The sequence below is a fragment of the Budorcas taxicolor genome, chromosome 1 (assembly GCF_023091745.1).
Source record: "Budorcas taxicolor isolate Tak-1 chromosome 1, Takin1.1, whole genome shotgun sequence".
Classification (NCBI taxonomy): domain Eukaryota; kingdom Metazoa; phylum Chordata; class Mammalia; order Artiodactyla; family Bovidae; genus Budorcas; species Budorcas taxicolor.
Genome location: NC_068910.1, coordinates 147,352,568 through 147,373,727, shown reverse-complemented (window position 1 = coordinate 147,373,727; position 21,160 = coordinate 147,352,568). Strand labels below are relative to the sequence as shown.

Genomic DNA, 21,160 nt, shown 5'->3' with positions numbered 1-21,160 from the left:
CCACCCCATGCCCCTGCCCCTTCCCCTCTGAGCTCTGTGCAGTTGCAGCAGGAGGGGAGAGAGCCACAGCCCCCAGATCCTATGCAATAAAGTGCCTCTTGGGACTGTCTTAATGAGTTCTTTATCTGCCACGTGCCTGTCTCTCACAGCTCGGTCCAGGCACCTCCACGGAGGCTGCAGAGGAGACTTGGTTTATTGGGAAGGGCAGAGTCCATCCCCATCCGGGGTCCCGAGAATGGACTGGAAGAGAACAACTGGGTCTCAATGGGCTTTCTTGCTGTGCGGGATGGTCTTGGGGAAGGGCTGGGGGCCCAGCCAGAGCTGCAGCAGGATGACTGCATGGCATGCATGCAGGGTGGCAGAGCTGCAAGACGTGGATGGGTATGTGTTCCAGGAGAGCTCGATGAGCCCCAGCACCAGCAACCTAGAATGAAGAGAGAAGTTTTGGGTCTCATCCCGTCTCTAGGCCTGCAGCTCTTCAGCTCACCCACTGCCCCTCTGCGGTCATGGCCTTGGGATGAGGAGCTTCCCACCCCTGTCCTCTCCCCCAGGGCTGTCCCAGCCAGTACCTGAGCAGGTGAGTGAGCCAGCGGGCAGGCGTGGCCCACAGGAGGTAGGGCAGTGTGTGGAAATACCAAACGTAGAACTGGTAGTGAAGGGAGCGGCTGAAGCAGATGCCAATGAAGTTGGAGGTGAAGAGGGTAGAAACAATCTGTAGGCGGTGGTCAAGGCCAAGGGCAGGAGCAGAGGGGTAGGGAGATTTCAAAGCAGGGAGGACAAAAGTTTGGGGGTGTCTAACAGCACCTGGCTCTGTAGTTCCTAGATACATACTTTCGGGCACATTTCTGAACCTCTTTGGACCTGTTCCTCAGTCTGTGTGGAAGCAATAAAATCTAGAGCTGTAAGGCCTAGGGAGCAATCACTCACTAGCTGTGTGACTTTGGCAAATTGCTTAACCTTTTAAAGCCCTAATTTTGTCATCTGTAAAATGAGGATAAAACAGAGTTTCTTGTGAACTTTAAACATATGTAAAGCTCTTAAGATAGTGCTAAGCAGAGGGTGCCCCCTCATAATGGTAACTCAGTGATATTTAGAATTAAGAATAAAACATGCTTAAATATGTAAAGTACTCAGCACAGGGTTTGGTACAGAGTAGGAGCTCTACAAATGGACCCTGTAGCTATTACTGGAGCCTCCTTTCCCTCTCCCAGATCAGCAGCTGTCCAGGGTTAGTTGAGCAGGACCCTATCTGCACCTGGAGAGGGCAAGACTTACCTTCCCATGACTTAAAGGATATGGTTGGGTGTGATGGGCTGGGGTGGAACCTTCCTTTTGGAGGGATCCTTTAGCAGCGACAGGATACCTTCCCCTGTCCTGGGGAGGAACCATTGAAGACAACTTATCAAACCGCCATAGTGGGCCACACAGAGCTCAACATGTCCCAAGCAGCCCCTAAGGCCTAGGCCCTTCACTCCTTCCCCTACATCTGCCCAAGGAACTGCCCCGCTTTCTCACCTGTGCCACCTGCAGAGCACAAAGAGCAAGAGCACGGTGAGGTGGGCAGTCAACAGTGCCAGGTGGAAGGCACGATGCAGGAAGAGGGCCTCGGGGAGAAAGCGCCAGTTCACTGTCCAACGGAAGAGAAACTGGCGGCCAAGGTCAAAAGAACGGGATAGGTAGCCGACGGGGTTCTTCAGCAGGAAGGGCAGCCCTAGCACCACCTGAGGATGAGTGTGACATCAGCACAGCTGCCCAGGCTCACCTTCAGCCTCATGCTAATCATTGAGGCGAGGGGGGATAGGGTATAGATCCCAGAGATTCCCTAATTGCCACTAGGAATAGCAAGAAAGCCAGCCCACCCACCCAGACCAAAATCTTGGGCCAAGAAGGCCAAGGAAGGACGTAATAACAGTGCTTTATATTTAAATTCATCCAGTCATAAATGTGTTCTTGCCTGGAGAATCCCAGGGATGGGGGAGCGTGGTGGGCTGCCATCTGTGGGGTCGCACAGAGTCGGATACGACTGAAGTGACTTAGCAGCAGCAGCAGTCATAAATGTGCACAGCTAGAACGGTTCTCTGAGACCATCTAGTTCAACACCCTTGTTTTACAGCGAAAGAAACCAAAGTCTAGAGGTGGTGGCTGTCCAGATCAGAATCAACTCCAAAACTCTGTCCCCTGGCTTTGAGCATGTCTCAAAAACAAAAGGAGTCCAGACAGAGTGGCCGCCACTTCATCAGAAAGGGGACAGGGTAAGGAGGGACTACCTGAAGGACAGCACAGATGCCCAACTTGGGGAGGGCCCCACGGAGGCCAAATTTCTTGAGGAGAAGGAATAGTAATCCAGGGGCGAAGAGCAGCACATTCATCTTCACAGAGACTGCCAGGCTGGAGTGGATAGTGGGGAGGAAGAGTGAAGATCAGCTTCATCAGGGCCATGTACCCCCGACCATCACCACAGCAGCTCCCCATTCCCTGCCAGCAAGCTCCAGACAGAGGGTGAGCACTCATACTCAGAACCTCTGGAGAGGTTAAGGCAGCCTGGGAAGAGGCTGGGATAGGGAGCTGATACATTGTCTCTACACTCAGACTGAGCTACAAATAATACATTGAGTACTTAGAAAGTGCAACTGACCAACTCCAACCACAGAAGCAGCCTGCAGGAAACAGGATAGGAAGAGGGTGGTGTGTGTGCAGGCGCCTGGGGATGGAGACTTTCTACACATCCTGGACTGGCAGGATGCGAGTGCAGCCCTTAACTGACCTGCACTGTCTGGCCACTCCCTTACTCCCTCTGCTGCAGAAAACTGGGGAGAAAATGATGGAAATACAGAAAATGAAAGAAGGGTCCACAAGGGAGGGGTGTTGACCTGAAACAGCAGCAGCCCCAGCTCCAATGCTGGGCGAGCAGGAGGTTGACACTGAGGAAGAGCAGCACCATGGCCACTGGATCATTGAAGAGCCGCAGCACAAAGATGGAGTGGACACGATAAGAGGCACAGCACATGAAGAAAAAGACGAAGGGAGGTACCTGAGAGGTGGGCACAGTGGGGGACAAGGTCAGTTCACCAACCCTGAACCATCCCCACTCCCCAGCCCTCCCAGTCTGGGGGGCCCTGTTCCTCGTGGTGAGAACTCACCTTGCAGGTCTGGTGGTAAATCAAGAAGACAAGCAGCAAAGTGGCCAGGTAGAGCACAGCAAAGATGTGCTGGGCCATGCGGATGTCAGTGCCTCGGTCAGTGGCATAGTAAAGCCCCATAAAGATGTACACAAAGCCAGCTGGGTACCTGGAAGAGAAGGAACATGAGCCCAGGTCAAGCTATTCAGCCTGTCATCCAGCCAGCCCCTCCCATCCTCACTGAACCTCTGACCCCACTCACACGAGAGGTCCAGTGTCACCTTGCAGTTGAGTGTAGTCATAGGTGCCATTGATGACGCCCTCTACCTCAGCCATGTAGGCTTTCCAATCAATCTCTGTATCTGCAAAAGGACAGGATGACGTGATTACTTCACAGTCCAGAATTGCTCTGCCTCACTCCATCAAAGCACAGAGTTCCAGCTCATTCTTGGGATTTCTATCATAATCCCATCTCTAACTGATCTAGTCTCTGCATGAACCCAGGTATCTCAAAATCAAACATGTCTGTAATGGAACTCAGAACTTTCCACTCCAAATGTGGTCCGCTTCCTGGATTCCATGAATGGCACCATTAACCTCTCACTTGCCCAAGTCACAAACCTGGGAAACATCCTTGATCCTTTTCTTTCATTTCCAACCCTCAGTCACCAAGTCCTGCCTATTCTTCATCCTAAATATCTGTCTCATCCTTCTCCGCTCAATTGGGTGTAACAATCTCTAGCCTCAATGGTGCAATAGCTCCCTAATTAGGCTCCCAGTTTCCACTTTCACTGCACTACATTTTATTGTCCACCCTGCAACCAGAGAGCTCATCCTATAATAGAAACATCACATTTCTCTGCTTAAAACCCTTCAGTGATTCCCCACGGCTCTTAGATAATAAAGATCAAGGTTTTTTTTATTATTCCCATTTTTAGAAGAGAAAACTATGAATTAATGAGATTAAGTAACTAGCTCAAGATCAGTAAGCTAGGAAGGGAAGAGTTGAGATTGGCACACATGGAGCTCTAAATTCTTTTATTTTTTTTCTTGAGCTCTAAATTCTTAATCATCATACTATCTCCTTAACACAGCTTAGAGATACCTTCATGATGTGAAATCTCATCTCTTAGTACTACCCTCACTTGATTTCTATGTTCCAACTCTAATTATTTCATTTCTTCAAAGGAAGTAGACTTTCTCTTTTTCAATGGGAGCTCTTTGGAACAGGATTCTCTCCTAGAGTATAATCTGCCCCCCACCCCTTTCTCTCTTTCCTTGGGGAACTAGCTCTTATTGTTGGAAAAGGACTCTAGGAAGCCTTCTCTGACTCCTCAAGTCTGGCTGAAGTGCCCACCTTTGTCCATTATAGAACTTTGTCTAGTACCATTATGATGAATATAATGTAATGTAATTTTCTGTTAACTTATCTTTGTCCAGGTCCGCATACACAAGTAGGAAATCTGTCTATCTTTTTCACCACTATACCCTTGGCACCTAGTATGGTGTTAGCCATATAATAAGCACTTAGTAAATATGTAGTGAACTAACTGTCTTTAGCAAGTAAGCTTTAAATCCAGTGCTTTCTGCCTGGAGAGGAGTGACCAATAATGCCGAACTGACTGTAACAAAATGCTATCACAGAGAAAATACTTCGAGACCTCAAAATTCAGCAGATGAGGAGACTGAGACCCAGCAAGGGATGTGACATGTCCAAAGCCATAGAGATAAGCAGCTGCTGCTGCTGCTGCTGCTGCTGCTGCTAAGTCGCTTCAGTCGTGTCAGACTCTGTGCGATCCCAGAGACGCCTCCTACCAGGCTCCCCCGTCCCTGGGATTCTCCAGGCAAGAACACTGGAGTGGGTTGTCATTTCCTTCTCCAATGCATGAAACTGAAAAGTTAAAGTGAAGTCGCTCAGTCGTGTCCGACTCTTAGCGACCGCATGGACTGCAGCCTACCAGGCTCCTCCGTCCATGGGATTTTCCAGGCAAGAGTACTGGAGTGGGGTGTCATTGCCTTCTCCGCAGAAAAGCAGCAGCAGCCATTAATTTGGACCCAGGTTTTCTGGGGAAGATTAAGATCGAGTTTGGTTTTCTGTGGAGCAGACTTCGGATTTGGGTAAAAGATATTGGTCTGCAATTGATGGCTGAATGGATCAGGGGTTTAAGTTTGAGTTCCGAATGTGGGTCCCAGTTTTTATTGGGGGTTCGGTCTCCCTCCCCCTCTTCCCCTCCCCCTCGGCGCACTCACATGCCACCCTGTGAATGACCCAGAAGGTGATGCCCACCTCCGCCAGGCAGAGGCAGGCGGCCAGCAGCAGCGTGTAGCGCGGTTCCAGCAGCAGTATGCGCCGCTCTTGCCAGGCGCGCCGCAGCCACTGCACGCACAGTCCAGCTGCCCGGGTTGCGGGACCCTCCCGGCCGCGTTTCCGCAGGCCTGCCGCCATCTTGCCGGTGCGCCGCTCTTGTGGGCCCGCTACCCCGGAAGCCCGACTCTTCGGTACTTAGGTTCCGCTCCCAGCGCCACATGTCGCAACGGACTGAGCGCAGACAGGAGTTGTCTGAGTCCTTGTTTACGCCTCGAAAATTTCTTGCTTTCACATCTGTCTTCCCTGATGGAGTACACACTCCATACGAGCAGGAATAGTCTTACTCCTCAGTACGTACTTAGCCCTGGGCGCAAAGGCGCTAATGTGAATCGAACGTTTGCCCAGAAAAGTAACGTTTCTTTCTGCCCGCGTCTTGTCTCTTCCGCAACTCCCCTCCCCACCCCTGCCCAGCATAACACTTCGCCCGTGTTGATATCTGCGTTCATGCCCGTCTTCCTTGGAGAGCAAGACCCGTGGCCGCACTACTCCCGCCACCCCTCAGAGCCTTCCAGGTGCTCAAAATTCAGGCTTCTTAATGGAGAGAGCTTGTCAAACTGAAAATGAGGTGGGTAGTGACGACCCAGTTGGATAAGGAAATGGCGACCCACTCCAGTGTTCTTGCCTGGAGAATCCCAGGGACTGGGGAGCCTGGTGGGCTGCCGTCTATGGGGTCGCACAAAGTCGGACACGAGTGAAGCGACGCAGCAGCAGCAGCAGTGACGACCCAGAATGTGTGACACCATGAGTGTGGCTCTCAGAAGTTAGTGAGCAGTGCATCCAGAGAATTCAGCGTATGGATAATACGACTTTCCCACCCGGAAGATTCTTTCCGGAGCGCTTAGCAGAGGACGGAAGTTCCACGTGTTTATGTTGAGCAACTGCAGATGCCCGGCGGAGACACAAAGGCCACGCCTCCCATATGCCACCATTCTCATTGGCTACATTGGAGCACCACGCCCCGCCTAGAGGTGGGGGCCAGTTGCCCTCACTGCCCGGCAGCCGCAAGCAATGGCTTGTCTGGGGCCTTCCGCACCGGTGCCGGAGTTACCGGAGAAGAACTGCGGGTACCGCGAGGTCCAGTACTGGGACCACCGATACCAGGGCGCTGCCGACTCTGCCCCCTACGAGTGGTTCGGAGACTTCTCTTCCTTCCGTGACCTCCTAGAGCCGGAGTTGCGGCCATTGGACCGTATCCTCGTGCTAGGTGGGTAGTTCCGGGGCTGCCCAGTCCAGGTGGAGCTGGTTGGATTGGCCCCGCCCTCGCTCTGCCTGCCGCTCTCCGAGGACACTCCAGTCAGAAGTCAGGATCCAGTACCTTTAGAATCTCGGCAGTATTTCGCCGGGGCAAACAGGAGCGAAGAGATTCTTAGTCCCGGGACCTTCAGGGGAAAGACAGTCTCTCTGAGTCTGAAGGTGGTAGGTGACCCATGACCCCGTTACGAACTTTGGGGAGGCCGCCTCGAGCACTGGCGAGTTCAGAGGACCTAGTTCAAGTCCCAGCGCTAGTTGACTGTATGATTTAGGACAACTCATAAACTCTGAGCCCCGAATTCACTTTTAGGGACTGCGAATTCAAGTTGGATAAGGCACGTGCGTTCACCTTGAGCGGAATGCCTAGCGCTTTTCTGTTTGCGCCACTGGGTCATTGTCTCCTAGAGAGTTCTCTCTTGACTCTCCAAACTAACTGAAACTTGGTCCTCTGTCATCCTGCTCCCCCACTTCCTCCCCCGCGCCTTGTGCAGTGAGGATGAGGATAGCGCCCTCTGACGGGAGAGTGCAATCAAGATTGGTGTGATTCCCCAGAAGGAACAAGTTCTTGTGGGTAGGGCTTCCCTGGTGACTCAAACAGTAAAGAGTCCGCCTGCAATCTGGGAGACCTGGGTTCGATCCCTGGGTTGGGTAGATCCTCTGGAGGAGAGCCTGGCAATCCGCGTCAGTATTCTTGACTGGAGAATCCCCATGGACAGGGGATCCTGGTGGCCTATAGTCCACGGGATCTCAAAGAGTCGGACACGACTGAGAACAGGATGGGTCTCTAAGAGATCCACCTAACCCCGACCTTGGAATTCTCTTCCACTGCCCGCCTTGAGGGCTCCAGTGAAGTTTGATTAAGTAACGGATTTCCTCCCAAAATCTTGATATTTTTAAAAGCATGTGTATGATTAAGTGAAATATTTCACATATGTGAGACATTTATATGTAAATATATGTAAAGCATAAATAATAACTCGAATGTGTGTATATACCCTACTCAGTTTGAGAAACAGAGCATTCTTCCAACCAGAAAGTGCTTAAGAACTTGGACCCTGGAGGCAGCCAATTATGTAGGGATCTTGGCACATGTAATCTTAGCTGTGGAATCATGGACAAAATCATAGAATCGTAGCTGTGAATCCTGGACAAAATACTTAAATTTATGTGCCTCCATTTTCTCAGCCTTTAAAAAAAAGAGTACATACTTACAGCTTTTAAGATGATTGAGTGAGGATGAAAGATACCTAGAAAAATGCCCAGCAAAATTAAAAGCCTTGTATATTCAACGTTTTCTGTGTGGGCCCCTAAAGCTCTTCCCGCCAGAGGTTAAAAACTCTCTTGAATTTTGTGGCTTTAAACCACTGCATTTATTTATAGATTTAACATAAATCTGTCTTTTTCAAGCTTTCGTGTAATAACCTGGAAAACTGGACCCACCTTGATTTTCTAATTCTAGGGATGGTCTAAGGCTGGTCCCAGGGATTTGTATTTTCAACAAGCCTGCAGGCTGATTCTGGTGATTGGCAGAGAAAAACTGCCTTAAATTCTGCCTGACTAGGAGGTATCCTTTTCTGGATAGAGGAGGGAAATGTCTAAAGATCAAAAAGAAAAACTTTCCAGACAGAATTCCCAAGATCTAAGAACAGGACCCACAGCTTGGGGAGTACCCTGTGTCACGTTTCACCTAAACAACATTGAACACCTGATACTAGGGAATGTGGTGGGCCCTTTCTAATTTATTTAATCCTCATGACAACCCTTAGAAGTTAGTGAAAAATATTGTGAGACCTATTCTAGCTTAGGGTTCAGTAACTTTTTCCTGAAAACTGCCAAATAGTAGATATGTTAGGCTTCCAGGCTATACAGTTGCTGTCACAACTAGAAAATGGTGATGGCTGCTGATAGTATCTTCTCTATGGAGCTACTGGGAAAATAAACTGAGATAATCCTTATAAAAGTACTTAGCATGGGACCCAGTGTTCAAAAACTGTTAGCTATCATTATTATTATTGAAAACAGGAGTCAGAGAGGCACTTTCTCTGGGAATGCTCAGAGAAAGAGGACCTTGCCTAAAGACTTGTGTGTCTAGTCCCTATGGCTAGGTTCCTCATTGCAGATGAGTGTATGTGGCTGCCCAGTTTTGCTGTCATTATACTTCTCTGGTTCTCTCTTCTTGCTTGACTCCAAGTTCTGTAGAATCTTCTGATTATATTTTTGTCTTAAGTGTGTATTTCCTAGAGACACAAGGGACTGACCAGAGGATTGACTGTCCAGACCCCATTATGGCTATTTTTCCTGTTATAAATTAGTGAATATGTATTCTGGTTTATACTTCAGTCGCTTGGTGTTGGGGATAGCATTCACATAGCTCTGGGCTCCCATATGATGCATTCTTGGATGCTGGATCCAGAGCTCTGCTTCGCTAAGGCCCCACCCAGGGAAACAGTAGCTGTTCCAAGTCTCATCTTAGTTGTTAGTCCCAAGTCACTGCTTTGTGGGCGTAAAGTGGCCCTGTGGTCAAGTTTTATTTTCCCTGCATCTTTAATAAAGTTGTCTTAGAAGACGCCATTCCTGTACCAAAGGGGACAATGGGTCCGTCCACAGTTTAACAGAGCACTGCAGGCATATGAGGTCAGGTGCTGGGTGATGAAGGCATTGTGGGTCAGAGAACTTAGTGGGATTTCAGCCTGAACTGAGTTAGGGTCTCCTGCTCAGTCACCCTCACCTCCTGTCCCAGAGCCTGTTGTGGTTCCAGTGTTGGGAGGCACACATTGGGTTTTCCCAGGCAACACAGTACTCTCCCTGACTCCCAGAGTCTGAGTAACACAAGAAGGGCAGCTGAGGACCAGTCAGCAGTATCTGGCATCTGTCCAGGTGCCAAGCTCTGCCTGCTAGATTAGGGCTATCCCAGCAGCTTATTTTGTGATCCTCTTAGGGAGGCAAATGGGGATTAAAGGCAATCTAATCCCAAGATCTGGGGATCCCCATGTGAGGCCACCAAGAACTGTCATCCAGGCCTGTTCTTGGTGATTCGGACCACAAGAGGGCCTGGAAGAGGCCAACAGATCCTTGAGGAAGGCCACGCCCATTGGGCAGTAGGTCCACATCCATTCCTCTAACCTCCACCCTCCCTCCATCCCTTTGGGACTGGTTCCCAGAAACTTCCCACCTGAGTGTAATGATTCTTCAAGACTCTTGATTGGTTGTCAGTTCACCTGAACCTGTTAGCCCACCCACCTAAGGTGGGGACAGGGACTCTCCCATGTGCTCCTGCAGCCTGTCCCTATTGAAACACTCATCACATTATGAGGCAGTTGCCTGATTACACATCTGCTGCCCTCACCAGAGCATCAGCTCCTTGATGACAGGGGCTCTGTTCATCAAGAGAACGACAGTATGTGGTGCTCAAGCGTACATGAAGGAATTATTGGGTTGGCCAAAAAGTTCGTTCGGGTTTTCCTATAAGATGTTATGGAAAAACCCAAACAAACTTTCTGGCCAATCTAATATAGGCAGTCATCTCCACTCTGTGTCCCCATTTAAGTTTCCCTTCTACTTGTTAATTCTGCCTTGGAAACCCAAGTAAGGTAACATGAAGTCTTCCCACAGTTGATGTCATCAGAGGAGAGATTAGGAATTAGGATAATACTAGGATTATCCTATTAATAATACTACATGCCAGTATTATCCCCAGGGCTTCCCTGGTAGCTCAGTTGGTAAAGAATCCACCTGCAATGCAGGAGACCCTGGTTCAATTCCTGGGTCGGGAAGATCTGCTGGAGAAGGGATAGGCTACCCACTCCAGTATTCTTGGGCTTCCCTTGTGGCTCAGCTGGTAAAGAATCCGCCTGTAATGCAGGAGACCTGGGTTTGATACCTGGGTTGGGAAGATCCCCTGGAGAAGGGAAAGGCTACCCACTCCAGTATTCTGGCCTGGAGAATTCCATGGACTGTATAGGCCATGGGGTCACTAAGAGTCAGACACGACTGAGCAACTTTTATATTATAATATTGTCCCCATTCTGAGTCTGAGAAAACTGAAGTTGAGAGTTGAATGACTTACCAGGGATATATGACTAAGGATATCAGAACCCAAATCCTTGAACTTTTAAGTTCAGAGATCCTGCTCTTTGGGTGTTTTAGTTGTTAAATTTAGCGCATCACATCCTGTATGTAGGGTAGGTATTGTCTTCATTTTTCTGGCGAGGAAATCCAAGTTCCTAGTATGTAAACAACTTGCCTTAGTCCACACAGCCAGGAATGATAGAGCCAGGACAGGTGCCCAAATCTGTATGACTCCTGGGCTCATGCTCTTGTGCCATGCTGCTTCTCCCTCAGTACAGGAGGCTTTGGGCTTCAAGAAAACAGGCCAAGAGTGGATGGATAATTGCGGAGGTGAGAACCAAAGCTAACCTAGACCTTTTGTCATCCACCCCTTCTCACCCCAGGCTGTGGAAACAGTGCCCTGAGCTACGAGCTATTCCTTCGGGGCTTCCCTGACGTGACCAGTGTGGACTACTCATCAGTAGTGGTGGCTGCCATGAGGGCTCGGTATGCCCACGTGCCCACGCTGCGATGGGAGACCATGGACGTGCGGGCACTGGGCTTCCCTAGTGGCTCCTTTGACGTGGTGCTTGAGAAGGGCACACTGGATGCCCTGTTGACTGGTGAACAGGATCCCTGGACTGTGTCCTCTGAAGGTGTCCACACTGTGGACCAGGTGCTAAATGAGGTGAGGGAGCAACAAGGGAAAGAGGGCTGTTCAAGAGCTGGGGAGGGTTTCCCTGGTAGTCCAGTGGTTAAGATTCCTCGCTTCCACTGAAGGGGGCACAGGTTTGATCCCTGGTTGGGGAGCTAAGACTCCACAGGCCACAAGGCCAAGAATAAATAAACAGTTTTTTTTTTTTAAAGAGCTGGGGGATAAATAAATAAATAAATGAAGAGCTGGGGATGAAGGCTTAAGGTTTTAGGAGACTTGAAGAACTTAGAAGCCAGGGAAGGCATGGTTTGGAGCAAGTAGTGGGTCACCTTCAGGACTCTGGTTACCTAAAGGAAGAGGATGTTAAGCTGGGTCAAGATTAATAGGGGGCTGGAGTGGCCAGGCTCCCAGAGGTTGAGGACTGGATACTGAGTTGCCACAGAGATGAGGCTGTGGCCAGATCCCAGATAGGGAAGGTCAGCAGTTGAGAGGAAAGCAGTGCCCCCTGCATCTGACATCATTCCCATGCTCCTGCCTATCTAAGATGTAGCCTGACCCCCATGGAACAGCCAGAGGCAGAGAGGGAGCCTCACCCTTTTGCCCTGCAAAGCCCTGAGCTACTGAATGCAGGGTAGAACCTGAGGTCCCACTGGGAGGGCATCTGGTGCAGTACTGACCTTTGAGAACCTGGAGGTGGGCTTCTCACCAGTGGCTTCTCTATCTGTCTTGCAGGTGAGCCGAGTGCTGGTCCCTACAGGCCGGTTCATCTCATTGACCTCTGCTGCCCCCCACTTTCGGACAAGACACTATGCTCAAGCTCATTATGGCTGGTCCTTGAGGCATGCAACCTATGGCAATGGTTTCCACTTTCATTTCTACCTCATGCAGAAGGGCAAAGAGCTCAGTGTGGCCCAGCTGGCCCTTGGGGCACAGATCCTCTCACCCCCTAGACCTCCCACCCCACCCTGCTTCCTCCAGGACTCAGATCATGAGGATTTCCTCAGTGCCATTCAGCTGTGAGGCCAGAAACATGGTCCTTCAGCCTCCCTTTCTGCTCCAGGCTCAAGTATTTGGTATTCCTGACTCAGGGCGGTCAAGTCCAAGGTGCTCACACCCCAGGGGCATCATGCCTAAGATAGAGCTGATGGAAGCAACCCCACATGAAAAAAATACAGGTTCAGACTTCTCTTGGATTCCCCAGTGGCCTCCCCAAACATATTGAATCACCAGTAATTCATGTCCAGCACAGCCCTTCTGCCTGCCAGCCAGCCTTGGACACTTACATCCCAGGGGCCTGTTACTGACCCCCATCCAACCAAGATTAATTGACAAAAGGCTGCAGACTTTAAATCTAGATTGCTTCTGACCCCAGCTCCAGCCCCAACTCTGGTGACCTATCCTGCTTAGGTTGTATTATTTACCCAAGGAGACCACACTATTATGGTATTTCCAGGCCAGACTGACATGCCTATGTTTACTTGGCAACCCTTCTCTGCCAGTAACATGCACCTGAGATTCCCAAATACCTTATCCCCTCCCTAAAAAGAACTGGAGCCATTTGGGGCTGGCTTTTTAGCAAACCAAAGCAGCAGCTACACACACACACAGGGAGGTCTGTGTTTATTCACTCCTGGTACAGTGAGGATGGAGGAACATTTACAAAGGACACCCCCAGGGGTTGAGAACATCTCCAGGGCCACAGGTGTCATCCAAAGATGCAGTGCAGCCCCCGTTTGGAATCCCAGGGGCAGGACGCAAAGGTCCAAGGTAAAATCAGACCTGGGCCCTTGGAAGGTGATACCTTGAGGGGAGGAGGTCTGCCAGAGAGCCGCCTGGAATCAGGCATGGGCAGACTGGTCATGTAGTTGGTTACCATGTTGGGGGCTTGTCCCATCCCAGCCTCAACACCCATCCTTTCTGCCAGGCGCAGAAGAGCGTGGCCGAGACCGTGGGGGGCAGGGCATGAACCATGAGGGGGATTAGTAAACAAAGAGTCGGATATAAAAATACAAATGTGCTGAGGAAGTCCCTTAGAAAGAGGCTGAGGCTGGGGTCACGCCAGACAGGGATAGGGATGAGGAGCGGCTGGGCTCAGAGGGGTGGGAAGCTCATGCAAATACGCAGCCAAACATCCCTGGCTGCGCGCGAGGTCCGACACCGGCAGGCAGTCGATTTGCAGACCAGACCTGCCGGAGAGGGGCGGGGCAGGGGAGCCGTGCGGGAGGGGACGGGCCGGGGGTTGAGGGCCGCGGGTCTCTGTCCGTTCCGGTGTGCGGGGTGGGGCTGCGGCCCGAGGTTCTAAAGTGCAAGAGCGCGGCGGCGGGCTCCGGGCCGGTCCGCGCCGCCGCTACCGCCGCCGCCGTGGTGCTGAAGCGGACAGCTCCGGAGTGCCTGGCGGCGGCGGCGGCAGCGACTGCAACCCGAAGGCGGCGCGGCCCTGCAGTCCCCGCCCGCGGGCGCCTGGGCCGGGGCGGGGGGCGACGGCAGCCGCATCGCCGGCCCGCGCTCCTGGCCGCCGCGGGGCTGGGCCCGGAGCCCGCCGCCTGAGCCGGCGCGTTTACACTCCGGACGGCGGCTTCTCCCCCATCCCCTTCAGCACGTCGTCTATCCGGTCATCCTCGATCACCACTGCGCAGGGAGAAAGCGCGTCAGCCGCGCGGCCTCGGGGGGCAGCGGCGAGAATTGGGCCCCGCGTCCTCGCGCCCCACTCAGCTACTGCCCGTGGCCCAGAGACGCCCCTGGGACCCCCCCTGCTACAGTGCCCTGCCCATTTGCTCTTTGCTGCCGATTCAACCCAAGGCCGACCCCCAACTCCCATAGACCCGCTCCTCTCCTTGCGGAGGAACGCCCCTCTTCCTAAGACTCCAAGCCGTTCAACCTTCCAGTCCAAACCCTCCCGCCGCCTGAGCTCTCCTACTTCCGAGCTGATCGGAGAGCTTTTGCTCATGGGATCCCCCACTTCCACCCTCCCTTCAACAGAATCCCCTCCTCAACCCGAATCGCCATCTATTCCAGCCCTCTCCCCAACCTAACCTTGTGGTTTCAACACCTCTTCCGATCCTGGTACCAACAGAGCCCCTTCCCCTTGCAAACAACTAGGACAACCGAACCCCCGCCCCCTGCCCACTCTCCAATCGGCATCCCTCCCCTCGCGAAGATTCTTCCGTAGCATACACCGACTCAGCGTTTGATCCTGTAGAAGCGGCCAGTCGCCCAACGTCCCCACTTCAGGCAGCCCCGAATGCCCTGGTCGGCCCCTCCCCCTCGCCCGTGTGCCAAGGCTCTACTTCCAGAAGTGGCGAGCATCGAATCCGGGGCACTGCGTTCCCAGGAGAGGGGAAGAGGGGGACACAACACTGCAGCAGGGACCCCCCTCTACCCGCCCCCCCCCCCCCCAAACCGCGGCTGGCTGCGCTGGTCTGCGGCAAGAGCTGAGGGCGCTTGGCGGGGAACTGCAGCCGGGGGGCGCCCGGGGGAGGATTTCTGGGTCAAGCGGCGACTTCGGGTCCCGGCCGTGTACCTCTCTTGGCTCGGCCGATCTGGCCCAGCTTGGGGGGTCGCTTGGCTTGGTTGCCCGCGAAGAAAGAGTTGGTGTCCTGCAGGCGACAGCTGAAGGAGAGGTCAGAGCCCTCGGGGTCGGCGCCGAAGCGGCCCATCTTGTCCTCGCTGTAGGGCAGGATCTCGGACATGGCGGGCGCGGGACTGCGGCGGGGCGCGGGCGGCGGGCTAGCTGCCGGACCGGCCCTAGCTCAGCAGGGGAGCCGGCGGAAGGATGAAGTCATGCAGCATCCGGGGCTGCGGAGCCAAGCGGGGCCTCCTCCCCCGCGCCTCCGCCTCCCCGGCCGCTGGGCAGGCGGCGGCGGCGGTGGCGGCGGCGGGAACCGGGCGGGGGCGGTGCGCGGGGGGCGGGGGCGGCGGTGAGAGCGGAATGACGATGAGCGCCCGACTGCCGCAGAGCGGGGGGGGCGGGGCGCGGGGGAGGAGGGGCGGACACCGGCCAGGGTTGGGAGGCAGGGAGGCGGGCCGGGGGTGGGGTGGGTGTGTCTGTGTGTGCCGGGACCCGAGCGCCTCCGGCTTTCTGCGGAGATACGGGAGCGAAAGTGGGAGAGTCCTGCCATTGGCTGGAGTGGCGCCTGGGCGAACCGTACCCGGCCACAACGGGTGCAGGATCTGGCGGGGAGAGGCGGGACTGGGGGGAAGGCAGGAGCGACCCCGGCATACCAGGGGCGGGAGGAGAGTCTTGCCCACAAGCTCTGAGATGCTTGCTAGAGGCACTGGGAATTGGGGAGCGGGTCGGGGCCGGAAGCAGGGCCAGCATTCGAAGCTGGGCGGACACCGGAAGCGTGGCGGGGGGAGAGTCGGATACGCGGGAAGGTGTGCGGGAACCCGCAGGACGCAGGAATAGCTCAGGCCAACGGGTGGTGTCCCCATCTTTGGCGCGCTCTCGTGTGGGATTGCTCTTCGGGTCTGAAACTGTCATCTGGAGTCTGTGTTTCTGTGACCGCCCTCTGTTTCTGTCTGTGCCTGTTTATTTGTCAGTCTATCTCGACGTCTCTGTGTCTCTGCCTCGGTGCCCCATTTCTTTTTGTGTCCTAGTCTCTGTCTACGTCTCTCTTTTTTAAAATTTAAGCTATAATATTTTGAGAAAGACCTTTGTTTTACACAGCAGTAAAAAATTATGTATTGTACATTGCATGAGTATATGACCAACTCTTTGCGACACCAGTGACTACTGTAGCCCACCACGCTCCGTCCTTGTAATTTTTCAGGCAAGAATACCGGAGTGGGTTGCCGTTTCCTACTCCAGGTGTCTACGTCTGTCTCTTAAGTGTCTCTGTTCTTCTATATCCATGCTTGGGTTCTTGTGTGCCCGGGTGGTACTCGGGAGCTGGGAGAACCGCAGGGCTCGGCGGGGGCTTTGAGCCCGAGTTTCGGCTCCAGCAACAGGGCTGGGGGTGCAGGTCTGCCTTGGTGAGCGCGTGTCGGCCCAGTTACCGAGACTCCTCCAAGGAGAGAGTCGAGATTAGTGCCGAAACGGGCTCAAAGCGCGCGCTGCGCGCTGCGGTTCTCCCAGCCTGCGAGGCCCGCGCTGCGCTAGCAGTGTAGGAAGAATGAATGACGGCGTCGCGGGGGGCGCGCTGGCTGCAGGTGACGCGGGGAAGCCCGGAGCGCCTGAGGACGCGACGCGCGCCGGTGAGTCCGGAGGTAGAAGGGGAGGGATAGAGGGTGTCTCCGCCCTGGGTGCTGGGGATCACGTGACACTTCTCGCCGCACCGGAGACCACGCACCCTCTCCTCTCCTCCCTCCTCCTCTGGCTGTCAACGGCGGCGTCACCTGCTTGCTAGCGGGCTGGGGCTCTGGCGCAATCTCTGGCCTTGGGGGAGGGAGGTGTCGCACATTCGATGATAGTGACGACAGCGCTGATAACGATAATAATCATCCGAATAATAATCATTAAGTCCATACTCAAGGCGGACGGTTCTCTACGGTTCCCAAAGCCCATTTCCTCCTTCCCTCTCAATCACATAGCTGGTGAGGAGCCTAGTGCTGGGTCTTCTTCCTTCAACAATTGTTAGTTCCACGGACACAAAGGCGAATGCCATCATGGCTGCCCTAGGACAAGGCTCGGGAGTGCCAGAATTGCCTCTGTACAGCCTCACTCAAGACCAAAGACCTGAGTGAAATGAAAGTTGTTCAGTCGTGTCCTACTATTTTCGACCCCTATAGTCCATGGGATTCTCCAGACCAGAATACTGGAGTGGGTAGACTCGCTTCTCCAGGGATCTTCCCAACCTAGGGATTGAACTCAGGCCTCCCGCATTGCAGGCGGATTCTTTACCAGCTGAGCCTCCAGGGAAGCCGCCTGTACAGCCTCACTCAAGACCAAAGACCAAAGGCCCAGCCCTATCAAACCCTCCTCTGCTGTGTCCTGGTCTCTGGGATGAGGTCTGGAGCTGGAGGTGGAAGCCTTGCTGGGTGAGCAGAGTCTCCAGACCTGGAAGGACAGGAAAAGCTGGAGCTCAGGGTTACTAGGGGAGAGTCCAAAGAATTCCACCCCTGCTAGAGGTTGTTCAGCCCTGGGTTCCAATCCAAGCTCTACCACTTCCTGTGTGAGCAAATAGTTTTCTAATTGACCCCACAATTATTTTTTTAAAATTAGTTCACTGGTACTGGTAACATTTTAGGGAGATATGGAAAATCACACAAATCCTTCCAGTCTTTTTCTCATGTATTTGCATAACATGCATACATACTTCTCTGAGCCTCCATATTCTAGTGTGAAGCCTAGAGATGACGGCGCCTACACTAATAGTTTCGTAGAACTTGTCTTAAGGTGAAGTGACTTGTCTCAGGAGGTAATGCACTGACCTTACCAGAAGTGACCAAGGGCCCATCTGGGTCCTTTCCAAGAATAAGATGAGAGCACTGGGTGGGGAATTGAAACATTTCTGGTTTCTCCTCTCAGAATGAGAGAGAATGGAGGAATAGCAATTTAACTTGGCGTTTATTTGGTTAGTTCCTTCTTAAATAATCTTACTCCTGTAAGACACATGCTGGATTGTGATTAAGGCAAAAGACATAAGTGCGAAATTGTAAAGATATAGTAATACATGATTCAGCTATGTTGTGAAAATTTGGAGCGAGTTCTTTATTTTTTTCAATAATTTTATTTATTTATGGCTGCACTGGCTCTTCACTGCCGTGTGTGGGCTTTCTCCAGTGGTTACTCTCTAATTCTGTTGCACTGACTTTTCATCGTGGTGGCTTCTCTTGTTGCCGAGCACTAACTCTAGGCAGAGGGGCGTCTTCAGTAGATGTGGCATTTCTCAGCATGTGGAATCTTCCCAGAGCAGGAATTGAACCCGTGTCCCTTGCATTGGCAGGCGGATTTGTTAACTAATGGACCACTTGGGAAGTCCAGAGTGAGTTCTTTAAATTATGATCCTCTACTTAAATTCTGATGTTCTGCATCCCTGTCCATGAGATGAAGATTCATTTTCACAGGTAAAGTGAAGTAAAGTTTGTTTGGATTGTTGTGACAGTGCATTGAATTTCTTTTGAAAGCCCCTCAAAACCTACTAGTGGGATTGAATCCATATGTTCTCAGCAGAATAATATGCCTTTTGACAATTGAGTATTAATGACACTTTTATTCAAGCAGAAACCGTAGGCCTGTGTAGTGAGCTGGACAGGGTCTCCCCTAAAACTTATGTCTACCTGGAACCTCAGAATAGACCTTTTTTGAAAATAGGGTCTTTGCAGATGTTAATTAGTTAAATTAAGCTAAGGTCATACTAGATTAGGGTGCACCCTTACTGGTGTCTTTGTAAGAAGAGGACAAATGCACAAGACATATACACACTTGGGAAGGCCTTGGGAGGAAGCAGAGATAGGACCGGTGTGGCTGCAAGCCAGGGAACACCTAGCACTGCTAGGAGCCACAAGAAGATGGAAGAGGCGAGGAGGGATTCTTCCTTAGGGCTTACCGAGGGAGCATGGCCCTGCCTAGATTTTGGACTTCTCACCTCCGAAACTGTGAGAAAATAAGTTCCTGTTTTTCTTTTTAGTTTTTTCTTTGTTCTTTGTTTGTTTTCTGGCTGCACCCCAAAGCATTAGTTCCCTGACCAGGGAGCAAACTCTCACCTCCTAAAGTGGAAGCACAGTGTCCTAACCATTGGACTGCCAGATAATTATAAGTTAAGTTTGTAAGTTACAAGTTTCTGTTTTAAGCCACCCAGTTTGTGGTACTTAGTTACAGCAGTCCTATGAAACAAATACAATGTTACAAGTATTTTGGGGTCATCCTTTTACATCTCTCATGATCATGTCTTGCCCTGTCCCTCAAAAAAAGCCTATACCATGAAGGTATTTCTGGGATTCTTCTTTTTAGCAGAGGCTGATAAATTACAAAAAAGAATGAAGCAGATCTTTGTGGATTGACATGGTAAGATCTGTAAGACCTGTCAAAATATCATCAAATAACAAGTGTAGAGTGTGATTTCACATGTGTGAAAAAGTATACACACATACGTATGCACACTTACACACACACACACAGTGTATTTAGGTAAGTAAATACATAAGTAAAAGAAATACATACCAAACTGCTGCTGCTGCTACTGCTAAGTCACTTCAGTTGTGTCTGACTCTGTGCAACCCCATAGACGGCAGCACACCAGACTCCCCCGTCTCTGGGACTCTCCAGGCAAGAACATTGAGTGGGTTGCCATTTCCTTCTCCAATGCGTGAAAGTGAAGTCGCTCAGTCGTGTCCAACTCATAGCGACCCCATGGACTGCAGCCTACCAGGCTCCTCCATCCATGGGATTTTCCAGGCAAGAGTACTGGAGTGGGGTGCCATTGCCTTCTCCACCAAAGTGCTAATAATGGTTATCTCTGAGAATGGTACAGGGATCCTGGCAGAATGAAGTTCATCTTTTATTCTTTATACTTCTGGAGTATAAATTACATTTGCAATAAAAGAGTTTTAGTGATTTTTTAAAAAACTTTTGAAACCAATGATATAGTCCATTTATCAAACATCACACTCTGACCTGAGACAAATCAGTTGACTTAAAAAGTGATTCGTGGTTAAGAGCATGGAGTTTAGATTCAAAGCAAGAATCTTCCTTTTCCTTGATGTGTGACTTTTTAGGTATGTTATTAAGTTTCTCCCATCTGGACAATGATATTGGTAGACTCTATCTTACTGAGTCATCATGAGGGTTGAATAAGTTAACATTCATAAAGTGCTTTGGTAGTGCTAGATAATAGAATTGTTAGCTCTTATGCAGGAAAGCATAAAGAAGTTAAAAGTAACCTCATCATTAGATACATTGATTAACATTTTATTGCATGTCCTTTCAATCTTTTTTTTTAACCTATGCTTTTATACTTTTTTGCCTCACAAAAATGAGATTTTAGAATTATTTTTCTCTCCCACTTAACTATATGGAGACCATTTCCTGATAGTATTAACTCTTTTCCATCATTTGTAAATGATGGAATGTTTGGATGTGTGTATGGATATTTGAGTTATTTAACAAGACCTCTACCTTTGGGCATTGAATCCCCTCCCATTTTGTTATTATAGATGGTGCTGAGATGAACATATGGTATAAGAGAAAAATGGCCCAAATATTTTGTAGCTCTTCCAATCAAGAAGTAGACTTTTTCTCCATTCCTAAATCTGGGCTCGATCATTTGACTTGCTTTTCTCAGTAGGGATCTTAGCAAATTTGATGCCGGTAGAGGGTTGAAAAGTGGTTATGTACTGGGGCTTGCCGGTTTTTGGTTGCTAGGAATTCTGATACCACCATATGAAGAGGCCTGGGCTAGTCTCCTGGTGAAGGAGAGACCACACAGAGACTGCGCTCAGTCATCTCAGCTGAGGCCCAAACATGTAAATGATGTCATTCAGCTAGGCCATTCAGCTCCTGGTGAGCTGACCCAGACCTGAAGAACCACGCAATCAACCTGCTGAACCTGAAAAGTAAATGTTTGCTATTTTCATCCATTAGGTTTGGGCAGTCTGTTATTCATTCAAAGCTAACTGATACAAACATGCTGTAGATAATCATGCTGTAGATAACAGGCTTATTTCCTAGAACAATTTCCTAGAATTCAACTCTCTAGGTAAAAAATTATGTACCCATAACTGTTGATACATATTGCCAAAAAGACTGTATCAGTTTATAAGCCACCAGCAATATATGAAGAT

The 21,160-nt window shown here is 51.0% G+C and overlaps 3 protein-coding genes across 5 annotated transcripts in view; 1 reads left to right on the top strand and 2 right to left on the bottom strand.

The window, feature by feature from the left end:
* Positions 1-122: 122 nt before the first annotated feature.
* ALG3 (ALG3 alpha-1,3- mannosyltransferase) lies at positions 123-5,839 on the bottom strand. 3 transcript variants are annotated; one of them, XM_052636035.1, is made up of 9 exons: positions 5,370-5,839; positions 3,382-3,481; positions 3,141-3,288; positions 2,871-3,031; positions 2,268-2,388; positions 1,516-1,721; positions 1,298-1,374; positions 570-714; positions 123-424 (listed from the first exon to the last, which is right to left on the bottom strand). In XM_052636035.1, exons 1-9 carry the CDS (start codon positions 5,563-5,565, stop codon positions 262-264), a joined length of 1,317 nt encoding a protein of 438 aa, XP_052491995.1. In that variant the 5' UTR covers positions 5,566-5,839; the 3' UTR covers positions 123-261. The 3 variants fall into 3 exon arrangements, 2 of the variants coding, with proteins under 2 accessions (XP_052491995.1, XP_052492070.1); XR_008198974.1 differs by having other exon boundaries at positions 388-424; positions 570-665; positions 1,276-1,374; positions 5,407-5,839; XM_052636110.1 differs by lacking the exon at positions 123-424 and having other exon boundaries at positions 617-712; positions 1,276-1,374; positions 5,407-5,839.
* Positions 5,840-6,474: 635 nt separating this feature from the next.
* ECE2 (endothelin converting enzyme 2) overlaps positions 6,475-21,160 on the top strand; it is a 30,426-nt gene continuing 15,740 nt past the window's right edge. Inside the window, exons 1-2 of the mRNA XM_052635941.1 lie at positions 6,475-6,691; positions 11,190-11,473. Of these exons, the coding sequence (XP_052491901.1) occupies positions 6,496-6,691; positions 11,190-11,473 (480 nt within the window). The 5' untranslated portion in view covers positions 6,475-6,495. The remainder of the gene's footprint in view (positions 6,692-11,189; positions 11,474-21,160) is intronic.
* On the bottom strand, positions 13,998-15,129 carry CAMK2N2 (calcium/calmodulin dependent protein kinase II inhibitor 2). Its single transcript, XM_052636249.1, has 2 exons — positions 14,961-15,129; positions 13,998-14,068 (listed from the first exon to the last, which is right to left on the bottom strand). The coding sequence occupies exons 1-2, from the start codon at positions 15,127-15,129 to the stop codon at positions 13,998-14,000; spliced, it is 240 nt and encodes a 79-aa protein (XP_052492209.1).